The 14,007-nt window shown below is 38.1% G+C and overlaps 1 protein-coding gene across 2 annotated transcripts; it reads right to left on the minus strand.

The window, feature by feature from the left end:
• Window positions 1–1,358: 1,358 nt before the first annotated feature.
• On the minus strand, window positions 1,359–9,640 carry LOC103438188 (uncharacterized). 2 transcript variants are annotated; one of them, XM_029104036.2, is made up of 10 exons: window positions 9,341–9,640; window positions 8,302–8,362; window positions 7,948–8,195; window positions 5,229–7,849; window positions 4,912–5,036; window positions 2,891–4,783; window positions 2,699–2,747; window positions 2,344–2,597; window positions 2,125–2,232; window positions 1,359–1,953 (listed from the first exon to the last, which is right to left on the minus strand). In XM_029104036.2, exons 3-10 carry the CDS (start codon window positions 8,138–8,140, stop codon window positions 1,731–1,733), a joined length of 5,466 nt encoding a protein of 1,821 aa, XP_028959869.2. In that variant the 5' UTR covers window positions 8,141–8,195; window positions 8,302–8,362; window positions 9,341–9,640; the 3' UTR covers window positions 1,359–1,730. The 2 variants fall into 2 exon arrangements, with proteins under 2 accessions (XP_028959869.2, XP_070679933.1); XM_070823832.1 differs by having other exon boundaries at window positions 8,302–8,454; window positions 9,341–9,584.
• Between the last annotated feature and the right edge of the window lie 4,367 nt (window positions 9,641–14,007).

Below are 14,007 nucleotides of genomic sequence, written 5' to 3' on the forward strand. Positions count from 1 at the left end.
GGCAGAAAGGGCTACAGGATGATTTGGTCTCGGTCTTTTCGCTCGGAATTGCCTGAGATCCGGTGCTTGGAATGCCGCACTGCAATTTTCAGCCGAGTGTAGCCTCTTTTTTCCGGCCAATGGCCGTCATAGATGAAGGAATTTGGTAAATATAACCGTTAGTTCATAGTGAGAGAAGTATTTTCTTATTGGCCATGCTTCGGAGCTCCAACAACCCGTCAACCCACGGGTGACGAAGCACTCCTGAAACATGCTCCAAGCCTCCAAGCAATATGCATCCTTTTCTTCTCCAAGCAGTGAGTCAAAATAGCATATATTTGGTAAAGTTTAAGTTGGATACACCATAACAAGACATTTCCAGATGCATGTTCGAACACATATATCCATCGAAAAATATCAAAATCGTCATCCAAAGCTTAAAATTCAGCTAGAATTATCCTACAAACTTCGATAATTTACTCACGGTACACTGAATGTCACGTAGCATACCATTCAACGATACATGTAAGAATCCTTTCAGGCCAACGCTCGCCTAGCAATGAGTCACACTCCACACATGCACAGTTCCCTCGAGGTCCCCTCGAGGGTTTCAACATTATGCAATAACAAATGCTTAACACACAAACTAATAGAACAAGTACAAAATGGACCAGTTTCAACTCAGCAAGCACGATACTTTGCTTACGGTATTTTCAAAAATGACGGACATTGAGTATGCCGAAATCTCTGAAAGTGCTAAAACACACATGAAAGGATAAAGGAAGCAAAACATCTAGTAAAGAAAGGCCATATTTCCAAAGGGTGGTGATTTTCACACTTCCATTTTCTCCAACTGCACTCCTCCCCTTGTTTCTGTGCCCTGATTCTCATTTCATTTATTCAATCCAAAGGGTAGAAATGTAGGGAGGAGTGCACGCGAAGAAAATGGGAGTGTGAAAATCAGCCGTGAAAGTAAAACAAAAGAAGAAACCAACATAATGTATGCAGTACACAAAGCTAACATATTAATAAAGAGCTTAAACGGTGCTTCAAACTTTCTTCTGGAGTTGTTTCACCGTTAGAAGTGAATTTCACGGTACAACTGATCAAAGGATAACAACCAGACACCATTGTAATCTTTTGACACTCAAACTAGTAGCACGAGTGTGGTGCAGCAAAATTTCAACTACCCCATTTTACTAAGCCTCCTGTGGACGTCATAAACTACCAAGAAAAATAACTGCCCATTGACTTTTACACAACTGAACCAAAATCAAGGCAAAATTTCTCAACTGATTTCAGAACTTAAGTCCACAGAGTCCCTCTTCTCATAAATCTCAGTTGTAAGACCACAATCAATGGATTTCACAGGCTTAGGATTATGAACGAGAATACATGATTACATGAATTATAGAAGTGTGTACAATTTTGAGTAATGGGACTGCGGTTCTATCCTCCCCCCTTAGCCAAAAAATTGATGGGGCATCACAGTTCCTTTCTAAACTTTCAGAGTATACAGAGACCATCTTATATTTCTTAAAAATGGCATCAATGGCCCATAGTGAAAAGAACTACAAGTCTCCTTTGCTATTAAAGGAGACAATCTAGAATTCATTCTTCTCCTACATTCCGATTTGTGTAACTGCTGTTGCGAACCATGTCCCAATAAATAAGTTGAAAGATAATTGACAAGAGGATCACAAGGGAGGTGGAGACAAATGGCTGAGGAGGGAAAAATAATAAATTAATAATCAAAGTGAAAGACATTGTACCCTGTCTGGCAGATTTCTAGGCACTGGAAGTGCGGTAACATATTTCTGGGGGCTGGATTTTTGAGCATCAGAAGACGATAAGGCCTCCGGCCCCTCACCTTGTGCCCGCCCATGAAACTTAGCAAAACGATTGATGACAGAAAACTTCTCAAGATCCTGGCTTTCCACTCTCAAGTCTAAGATTGAGCTTCTCTTGTCCAGTCTGCATGAATGGAAGATTACACCAGAGTATGAGAGAGAGAGAGAGAACATACATAAGAACGATAAGAAGATAATATTTAGTATCTAACATAGAGATTAAAGTTAACTACAATGTCAAAACTAGTAATAAAATACAGAGGCGTGAAGGAAAGGAAAAGGTTGTGGAGGCTACCTCAACAAATCATTTTCCAGCCTCCTTGCTTTATAAATAAAGTCTTCCACAACTTTTGAGTAGTTTTGATTGCCGATTTTCTCGTGTGTTCTAAGCTTCTCCGGCAAACTATAAAACATATAATGAAGACTGAATGTTAGAATGCAATGAATAATGCAAAATCCACCAATCATCAATTCATTAATGGAAAACTTAACATAAATTTTAAACAACTCTTACAGGTTTATATTGTCAAGAGGCAATGGAGTTTGAGCATCACTTCCAGAGCAGGAGATTGCACTGCAAGCATCACCCAGGGTTAATCTAGATGCAAAGTAAGCCACACTCCCATAGCATGAGCTAGCATCTGCAGAAAGAACTGCTGCAGAAGGAGGGCGAAGCAGTTGCTGCATAAGCTGTGTAGTCAAGACCATCCTTCTTTTGGACCTAAATATTGGCGGTCCGTCTTCAGTTATTTCAGTTTCATCTTCCACCTATCAACCCAATATGAAGCAATTCGAAATTAAAACTCTCAAATAGAATTACAGTACATCAAAGCTTAATTGTGAGCTTAGTGGGTGAACTTGAAACAAACCTTCTCAACCAGTCGGTTTGTTGAGCGAGCCCAGTCTGCTTCAGCTGCACTGTAAGTATAAACCTTCCATATGTTAGAAATTCATGAAAGAAAAAAAAAATTAATATTTTTCCCTGAAACATAAAAATAACAAAGAAACTAAAGTTAAAATGGGGCATCTTTAATTATCGAGCAGAGGGTCAAGCAACCCACCTGATATTCAGAAGCCTTTGGGGAAGCTCGGTCAGCTCTTTATGCCAAGGTGAGAGTTCAGATGTAGCACTTTTACGCTTCATTGGTCTCTCAACAATTAAACTTTGATCAGCTACATCAGAATGCGATAAATGAGGTGAAGGTGATTGCTCCCTGGGAATAGGTACGGGAGCTGAACTCTGTGGGGTGGTAACAAGCTTACTAGCATCAGAAGCAGCACTTGCTTGCTCCATTGATTCCCGAGGATGCAGATCATCACCTGCCCTTCCAGCAACTGAAGGTTGTCCCATAGCCTTCATAGTGGTTCTTAGTGTATCATGCATTGGAAATATTTGCCCATTCTTAAAGGTTCCATACTGTTCAAACCAGGATGGTGCCATCTGGGGGCTAACTTGAGACTGTTCACCTCTAAGAGAAAATGCATTACTACTAGAGAAATTCTGGGAATTCTTCTGATTAAAAGCAAACATATCGTGACTAGATGCATTTGAATTTCGAGTATCCCCAAGCTTGGATGAAAAGCTAAGCATGTTAGGATCTCCAGAAGGAACTAAAGTATGATCAGCTGATGAATCTCCTACCATACTATTATATCCATAAGGTGATTGTGATCCTCCCAGGGGACTCACCTGCTGAGTCTCCACACCAGAATCTGCACCTTTCAACTTCTTCACACTCTGATCACTTCCATCAACGTCTTTACTTTTCATAGCCTGCACTTGGTCCAGCAAGGAATAACTTTGATCCAAACTGTTATTTGGTCTTAAAGAGCGACCGAAAGCTTCAATATCTCTCTGGGTAGCAACAGAGCTTGACAAATTATTTGCAATGGATTCTTTTGCCTGCGAGACATTGATATTTTGGGCATTCGTAATGTTCTCAGGTGACGCTTGTTGCCTAGTACTTAGATTGGATGGTTGCTTTTTCCCAACAAAGCTTTGTATGTTCGAAGAATATGCACCAAAGGCAGACAAGCCATGCCCTCTTTCCCGGGTATCTTGCTCATTGAGCCTTGGTGATTCAGCACTTACAAAAGGTTGCTGAAATGGAACACTGGTCCATACATTAGTCAACACTTGAGAAATGGCACCTTGATGGGACATACCCGATGCAACAGAAGGCTGAAAGCCTGGCGGAACATCTGATTCAGGGATTTTCGGGGCAGCAACACGTGAACCGGATTGATCAGCAACATTCAGATGGGATGCCTCTGCAAAAGCAGAGGCAAGGTTATTCTGCGAAGTACTTCCAGACAAATCTGGCACTGATGGCAGGGCAGATTGGCTAGTTTGAGATATGTCACGAGAATCACCCATTTGTTTCGATCGGAAAGCAAGCCTATCAAAAGGTATGTTCACAGACTGGCTTGCTGTTGCTTGTCCACTCGAACCAATCATGTGCTGATTTTCTAGTTGACTTCTTGATAGAGGAAAACCAGATTTGAAAGCTGTAGGAAAACTTCCCTGAATATTGTATGGTGAAGCCTTTTTCCCTATCTGTCCTGAGGTACCAGAGAGATTGTTTCTAAATTCACCTTGAGATGCTTCACGGGAAGAAGGCAAGGACTGGGCAGATGCTGCCGAGGCCAACCATGTATGACCCTTTTCTCCTATCTCAGAATGGACAGGGGATGAATTGACAACTGCTTGTGAAGAGAACTGAGAAGATGAGGTATGATCTGCAATTGGAGTCCGTTGAGATGGAGGAGCCAGCTGTAAACCAAAACCTTGAGAAACAGATGACTGTTTTCTCTGTAATTGACCTACAGATCCATCAGAAGTTTCCACTTCAGGCATCTCCGATGATGTGTTGTGATCCGAAGAGGTGAAGTGTGTAGCTTTGCCACCCTCCCTTGGTTGGTCCACCTTGTGAAGTAGCTCAAGCATATGTTGACTGCAAGGAATTGAAAATATTAAAGCCTCGTATCATCAAGCAAATCTATTTATATATGCATTGTACATATGCAGTATTCAACTAAAGCAAAAATAAGAATGGTAGCAAAGATAAAATTATTCAATTACCTTGATGGCGCAGCCTTGATTGGGGCATTTCTACCAGGGAATCTGTCAAAGGGAGTAGACGTGCTTGGTACAAAACCTGGAAGCAAATTTTTGGAAGGTGTCTCATCTAAATGTTTTGTGTCACCCTGACAACCAGGTAAACGCACAAGTGGGTAGAAAATGTCAACTAAATGTTAATTTTAGGATTACGAAAGAAAGAAAAACAAATAAGAAGACCTAAAGCAAAAATATATAGATGAATCAAGAAAATCAAAACTAAAAACTCTGGCATCAATCTCAAAGATTAAAAAAAAAAAAAAAAAAAACCAATTGATCACCTTCTCAATTTCCATAGAACCTCTATCAGTGTGACCAATAAAGTTTGACTGCCCCCCTTGGTTGTAACTTTTAAAACCTGGAGGTACATTCTGGGACATAGCTTGTGAATAATGTGTCACATGATTTTTCCCATAAGATGGTTCCACTTCAACATCCACATCCCCCATCGGATGATACTGAAACTTGCGAGTTGCTGGGGGTCTTCGAGCAGCATTACTAGTTGATTTTTGTTTACTTCCAGGAAAAGCAAATGAATCACCAGCATCAGAGGCAACGGTTTCCTTCAAACCACCAATTGGAGCAGGGTGATGTGCATTAGAGAAAAAAGTATCATTAGAATTCTCTTTTCTATTCACATTCTCCATATCATGCATCTCAACTGCTCTCTTCTCTAAGCCATTGTTCCCTGATGACTCCAAGATTAGATGATTCTTATCCAGATGATGCTGGTTTTTCCTCTCAACCTCATTTCCCTGAGAGTTCATTTGAGAATCAACTGATTTCCAGAATTCATGATTGTTTGTGAGTTGTTTCTGGCTTTCGTGGTTGACTCTTGCACTGCTGGAATTTGATTTCCCTATATTGTTTGTGGCTGAACCCACTCTATTCATCTGTGGACTTCCAATGGGATATTTTGCATGCTCCACTTCAGAATTTGAATTCTGAACAGAATCAGCCTTCCATATACCAGCAGCATGGCTCATTTCCTCATGGATGCCTCTCTTACGATCACTGCCTGGTATTGATCTTGATAAAATTTGATTCCCATGACTTTTGAGATTATTACCCATATCTGTTGGCATAGATTCCATAAATTTCCTACCATTTAACATATTGAACGGCTGACCATCACCATTATTTGACGAAATGCTTTGTTGACGGTTCCAGGAACCTGAAATGCTATTTGCATTTATTTCTGTACCTGATGAATGACTACCTTCTACAGGCAACTTTTGTAGAGGACTGTTATCCAACCATTTACTTCCTTGTTCAGGAACCTGTTGAACAAATCTCTGAGGAGAATCATTCTGAAAGACCTCACCTCGTTCATGCGAAATTTTGGGTCCTGGTTGCTGAAATCCCTGAACATTAAAAAAACTACCAGTCGTATTCGTCCTATGGGCATCAGCAGAGTGTGGAGAAGCTCTAGAATTCAAGTCAGAGGAAGAGTGCAAGTTGTTACCAGCCCAACCAGATTGTTGTTTGCGAGTATCACCAACATTTGAGCGCTGCTGATTCACAATTGGAGGTTCTTGATTTCCAAAACTTGGAGGACACCACTCTTGTAGCCCTATATCAGCACTAGAAGTTTCTGCTACTGCAGATTGCATAAGAGCACTCCAACTCCCACTTTGCAGAGAAGGAAGTCCTCCAAAATTTTCCGTGCCATCCAACACATTGGAACCTCCCATTCCCAAATCTGTGCTACTGCCAAAGGCATCCCATAGATTGTCATCTGAACCAAACAAAATCTTTTCCTCAGTTGGATCTAGTGTAGCCACGCTCTGTGCGGGTGCAACTTGTGTTACTGCTTTCTCTTGCGATGGTTCTGACAATCCAACTAGTTGTGGCCTCCCTTGGAATTCTTCCACGGGTTCATTTCTTAGATGGGGATTTCCTTGATTCAAGTTCTCCAAATTAAACCCATTATTCAAACGTTCAGCAGCAATAGGCCCAGGCACACTCCTGCCTTGAAAATCCTGTCTAGAAATCCGAGATCCATCTTGCATGCTAACCTGATCTGGAAATGCAGAATATTGATTACCTGGAAAGGAATTATTACTTGCCGACATCTGCTGCATTGCCGATCTATCCATTTGAACATGAGGATATGAACCTGTTGAGCCACTTGTGCTAGTAACTGGAACCCCATACAGAGATTGATCAGCATGTTGAGGAACAAAACCCATCAAGCGTAGTGTGTGGGCTTGTTCAGGGGTCAATGCATGTCCACTAGATGCACCCTGAATAACAGGAGAAGCACCACGCTGTAGCCAGTTTGTGTTACCAGCCAGAAGATCAGGTGGCAATTGATTGTTAGATGGCTCATTGATGGGAACACCATTGATCAGAGCTGGTGAGTGGTTACCAGCAGCCTGTTTTGTAATGGAGGAAGCCTGATTTGCAAAAACCTGTTGCCTTTCTAGTTGCTGAAGTTGTTGCTGCCTTTGAAATTCTTGAATTTGTGTGAACATAACCTGTCGCTGTAACTGCTGCAAGTCATTAATCCCTAATTGCTGCCTAGGCAAAGACTGCATCGTGCTGGGATGTGGACCATTCATGTGCTCTTGACCACCGAAAAAATCAAAACCAATTGGGGATTCTGAAGCTTCTAATCTCACCGAATTACTCTTATGCTCAGGGCCACTTCCTCTCTGTGATTCATGTACCGGCAAGCCTCTAGATGTTACATTTTGCTGATCAGATTCTGAATCCACACCCAAAAAGTTAGCTTCATTCTGCCTTCCTCTAAACATCTGGTGCCCATGCGCATAGCCATTCAGGTTAGCCTGTTGATTTTGATACTGAGCTCTGCCAAACTCGGGTCTCACATTTGATTGCATAAAATTCAAACCATGAGGCACATGGTATGGCTGACCCCCATGCCCTCTCTCCGAATCTGCTCGTAATAAAAGAATAGAGATGTTTAGAAACAGGTGAAGGCAACACAAAAACCATTACAACCTTATAGTAATCGAGAAGTTAAATGACTAGTACCTGGTTGCAGTACATTATAATTCTTTAAACTTGAATTAACAGGAGCTCCACTTTGTCTCTGGCCCCCAACCCACAGGTTGTTGCTAAGTCCTGGCCAGTTCCCATCAACAGCCTGAGGATGATGCTGACCCTGTGACAAGTTCTCTTGGCCAAAGAAATTATGGACCCTGTCTCCAACTTCGTTTCCAGGCATAGATAATCCAGCCACAAATTTGCAGCAGCTAATGTTCTTTTAAGAAAAATACTACCTACAAAAAATATGAATAGAGTTCAGAGCTACCATATTCCAACAATTCTAAGATACCAGAAAATCATATGAAGTTCAACCAAACAAAATCCCATTCAGAAACACACCTTTTTCCAATATAATTTAGTGCCAATCCAACTGCCATGTTCCCCGCCCAAACTACTTATCCTGAATATAACCATGTGACGGTTAGGCACACATCAAGTACATCATGTATTTGAGGCAAAATAACAGCTATCAGATATCCATCACGATAATTCCTGTTAAAAAAATTCCCAATCAAAATACCAGAACTGATATTTGGTAGATCTCTAATTCATATGGTCTGATTAAGTTGCACTATAGGACTGCAATATATGGACCCTTTTCAGAATACTCTATTATCTTGTGCATGTATATTTGTATTGAGAAAACTCGGCTTCAATTCCATGACGAGTTCATATGGTTTGCTCATTACAGCTCAAGTAAACTTAATGGTGGGGAAATGGACTGCTATCCAGCAATGATTTCAAACCTATATGTAAACAACACAAACCTGTGTATCCTATGATAACACATTAAAGCATTAACTAAAATCAAAGACAGTTTTACAGAAACAACAGTCATACAAACAAGCGAAAAGGAATATACAATTGACAGTGTTCCCTGCACTCTGGAGTGCCTCACTCGAAAAAATCGTCAAGTGGGGAAAACCGGAGGCAATCAGATATGTGAAATTCATCAATCCAACCCAAATCTGACACTATAACCTGTTGCTCCAATTGGCTGCCTATAATGCAAGTAGCAGGCAAAAGAACGAAACTTTCCGGAATTTCTCATACGAAACCACACTAAATTAATCCAGCCAAAATGCTTCATTGTAATGTATTAAATTTAAAAAACTAACAGAAAGTTTTAAAATTTGAGTTGTTAATTCTTTCCTTTCCGGTCCATTTATGAGCAACCAAAAGCAATGCTAACGCCACATTTATAGCAAAAACAGATAAGATCGAAAGCAAAGCACCGACACTTCAACTGTACAAGCTGAGACGGAGCTGCCCAGCCATGGCATGCCAAAACCCTAGCTTAGATTTGAATTACCAGCAGAGATGGTTCGTGCGGAGAGAAAATTAGGGTTTTTTTATAGAAAAAAATGGGGAAACTCACAGTGACGCTGCGCGGCCGCCATTGAAGCTGGAAGCTGATCCTCCGAAACTGCCAGATTGAGAAGCGTTAGGGTTCGAATCGGAGAGAGAGAGAGAGAGAGAGGAATGTGTGTCTTTCAGCTTCAGATAGGGAGAGAGAGAAAGGGAAGAGAGAGAGAGAGAGAGTGATCGAAATATTGCGAAATTTTCAACGAACTGAGGAACAAAACCGAGGTTCGGCAGCCGAAGCTGGGTGATGCGGATCCAAAGCTAGGTGCAGGAAAAGAGAGGCGTTTTGGCGAATGCGTCTGGTGGGTATTTCTGAAGAGTTGTTGAGGGTAGAGGGAGAGTTAGGTACTCCTGCAATTATTTTCTGCCACGTGGAATTATGGAGTGTGGAGCCTGCATGACGATAAATTTGCAAAGAGATCATTTTCGAATCTCTCCCTCTAAAGTCTAAGGATCAAAGGATCAAGGGATCAAGGGATCAAGGGATCAAGGGATCAAGGGATCAAGGGATCAAGTGATCAAGTGATTAAGTGATCAAGTGATCCAGATCTTTAAAATTTGATTTAACGGCTAAAAACAGATAAGTTAGTAAAAACCTTTAAAAGCTATAATAATTTTTAGTCTTTTGATCAAATTTCTAAAGGTCCGGATCACTTGATCCCTAGGCTTTAGAGGGAGAGATCCAGAGAAGATCTCTTTCCGATAAATTTGAGGATAATTTTATTTTACTACTTTCAAGTATCATAAAATTCACACTTTGATATTCTTATTTTTTTGTCTCACTTTTATACTTAAAGTTACGATTTACTCCCAAAATTATACTTCCTTCAGTTTAGTTGTTAATTTTATGTTAAACAATGATGCGACAGGTCTTTGGCTCACCAAAAAATTTAAAATTAATGAACAAAAATGTTACTAAAAGAAACATAAATATGTCACTTAATATTGCGGTTTAGTGGTATTCCTCTTCACTTATAAGTGAGAGATCTTATGTTTAATTCTTGCTAATGACGAATTTAAACCACATTATTACTGATTTAGTATAAACAATATCGTTTGTTAAAAAAAAAAAAAAACCGATAACAGATGTTGTGCCTACCCAAAGACAAAGGATGGGATTGTAAAGTGCAAGCAAAGATTTTTCAATTTTGTAGTTTTCTTTTGGATTTATAATGTTTTTATTGCACAAACTTTTTTCATGATTTTAATTTTTTTTGTAATGGGCTAAAGGCCTACCAGGTCATTGTTTAACAAAAAAACTTGTCTAGAGATCAATTAAGAACTCGTTTAGATTGGATGTGCTTTTAAAATAATTGAAATCGTTTTTGGTGAAAATATTTTTTGAAACAATTCTTAGTAAAAATGTTAGTAAATTATGGAAAAATACTTAAAATGCTTCCTAGAAGAAGCACATAATTGGTGCTTCTTATATAAAACACTTAAACTGCTTTTGGAACCTAAAAATATTTTCTTTAAAAAAACTTTCAATCATTTTAAAAGCACATCCAAACGAGTCTTAAACTAACAGAAGTATGATTTTGGAAGCAAATCACAACTTTAGGTATGAAAATGAGACGAAAAAAAATAGACCTAACAAAATACGAATTTTACAATACTTAAAATAGTAAAAGTGAGAATTGAATTTCGGTCGTAATAAAATCCAAATGAGAAGGTACATCGCACAATCTTTGACTCCTCCACTCCCTTGTATGGAAAGATCCTCACCATATAGGAAGTACAAAAAGAACACTTGTTATTTCCCTCCAATTTATATAATTCACTCATATGATATGCCATCACTTCACAAGTAAAGTAGCACTAAAAATAATTGAAGTCTCTACCAAGGGCTTGCTCTGTGTAAAGTTGCATCAAATGTTGAATCATCACGAAAACCCCAATTAAACTACTTTTTTTCCTAATGCAAACAATTGTACTTGCCAATAATTGTCTCTTTTTCTTCATTTTTCTCAACTTTCGTTTATTCGGAAATCACAAATATCGCATCAAAGAAGTTTTTTGCATTGTAATCTCTCGAAATAAAGGAATCTATTTTGGAGACAAAAATCAAATAGAAGAGATAGACTGATAGAGATAGGTTTTGTCAAAATGCCAAAGGTTGTTTTCTTCCTCCGTATAAATCCAAGTCTACAATGATGTGTGTTGTGATTTTTGAATGCCGAAACGTGGAGAAAAAGGGTAGTCACCTCTTTACAATAATCTCTCATTTTTCAGGTGAGGTATCTTATTAACTCAAGCAGACAATAGCTTACGCGTGTGCTTAAAGTGATCCCAAAACATCATATAGTGGTAATAGATTTCAAACAACATGCCTCACTTGACCTAGGCTCACCCATCAATCACATTTTTCGGATTTTTAAATGTTTAAACCATATGGTCTTAAGCCTTAATAATATAGATAGATATAAAATTTAAGTTTCATAATCTATTATTTACACACCGAATTTAATTTTAAACTTCTATATCTTAGGAGTATCGAAAAGATCTAAAAATCGCATTCACAAGAGGGTGGCAAAAACGTATTCAAATGAGTATGTGCATATTTTTGTCGTTAAACAAGTAATCATAAATTATTGACGTGATGTTTTTATGTATATAGCAAAATGATCTTGTAACTAATGGTTTCGAAATTCCTTTATTTTTTTTCATTAGACTAATTAAAACAAAATTATTAAATAAAATTTGAAAGAAAATTACATTGACTTTTTATCTGCCAATTAAACACTTATTTGTATCAAAGCAATTATTCATTTGTCTCGACTCTAAAACATCCAACCACATCATCCATTTATAAGTCGTTTTGAAGTGTTTTCAAAATGACTGATAATGTTTTTGTGATAAAATGTTTTTAAAATTAGTCATTAATAAAAATGCAACTGAATCCTAAAAAGGTACTCAAAAGGCTTCCTAGAATAAGCATGTAACTGGAACTTCTTCTTACAAGCACTTCAAGTGCTTTTGATGTAACATCCTACATCAACCAACGGAGAGGATGTGATGTATCTTATATGTACATGCTCACCTCCTATAGCACGAGGCCTTTTGGGGACTCACTGGCTTCAGATTCTATTGGAACTCCGAAGTTAAGCGAGCTCGGACGAGAGCAATCCCAAGATGGGTGACCCATTGGGAAGTTGCTTGTGAGTTCTCAAAAACAAAAATGTGAGGGCGTGCCCGGGGCCCAAAGTAGACAATATCATGCTACGGGCGAGTTGAGATTGGGATGTGACATTTGACAATCAAAAACATTTTCTCTTGAATTGCTTTCAGTCATTTCCTAACGAGTACTTATTTACTCAACCAAAAAGGTCTGCAAGTGGTCTTTTACTACAGTGGTGGAAAGGAATGGCATTTTACTACAGTGGTAGAAATGTGTTGAGCCCTTGTATGATGATATGGGTTTGAACATCATCGGTGACCAATCTAACATCTAATCTAACAAAATCTAGTGATGAAAATGTGTTGAGCCCTTGTATGACGGTATGGTTCGAATATCGTTGATGACTAATCTAACAAAATCTATTATTTAAAAAAAAAACAACAAAGTCTATTATTATTTTACTAAGTGTGGCTATATTTTACCTTCTTTATCTTATTTGCGTTCTCCTCTTTTCTAATATAGGTATATATAACAAGGTGTAAAATATATTGGTTATCTAAATTACCATCCATAGTTAGTAAAAGAAAATTGAATTTTCTAACAAAAAAAATATATATAAAATGATTTTTGCATTTTCATTTCTTTTTGTGCACTTCCTCTTCATATGTTCTTTGACTTTGATTTGATTGATTGGAGTGCGACCGTGAAGTAGCCATTTTGTCTGGTAAATTTAGTCTCTTTAATTACACATATAATTAGGTGGTAGTGCTTTCAGCCAGATCTTTGTCGTCTAGCGTCAGTTTTTAGACAGACCATTACCAATTTTTTTCTAAAAATCTCAAACCAAACCAAAAAATTCAGATTTCATATCGAATACCGAAATTTTCGGATCCATATCCAAACCGATCGCGAACTTTTTGATACGAAAATCGGGATTACATATTCATGTTTTGGAAATCCCGAATTGAAACGAATATATATATATATATATTTTTTTATTTCATGCATATTAAATGTTGAATTTAAGTAATATGATAGTAGACTAATATTAGAAATAAAAATATGAAATTGAATAGTTTGGAACTTTGGAATGTTAATTTGACTTGGTATGAAATTTCGAATTGGTAAGAGGTAAAAAAAGTAAATTTCAATTGATATGAAATTGGACAACAATATTTCAGGTCAAAAACTCAAATTTTAGCCCACAACTCAAAAATCTAAAATTTAAACCTAAAAGTCAAAATCCAGTCCCAATCCATCTTGAAATACTGAAAAGATTCCGGGAATTCCAAAATATTGGGAATACCAAAATTTCAATTTGGGAATGTTCTTCAAATTCTCGTTCCAAAATTTTTTGATTTAGGATTGGAGATGTCATTTTGTGTTTGAGATCTCATACCAAACCACCTCTAAATCTAATTCATATTTTCGGATCCGGTCTCTCCCCTTTGAACTAGCAAGAATATCTAGTGAGCCACCAGTGAATAAGAATTTGTTTATTTTATTTTATTTAAAAAGAAGATAAATATATCAAGAAATTTGGTTGACCCTATGACAAGAAT

Source organism: Malus domestica, chromosome 06, assembly GCF_042453785.1.
Source record: "Malus domestica chromosome 06, GDT2T_hap1".
Taxonomy (NCBI): Eukaryota; Viridiplantae; Streptophyta; class Magnoliopsida; order Rosales; family Rosaceae; genus Malus; species Malus domestica.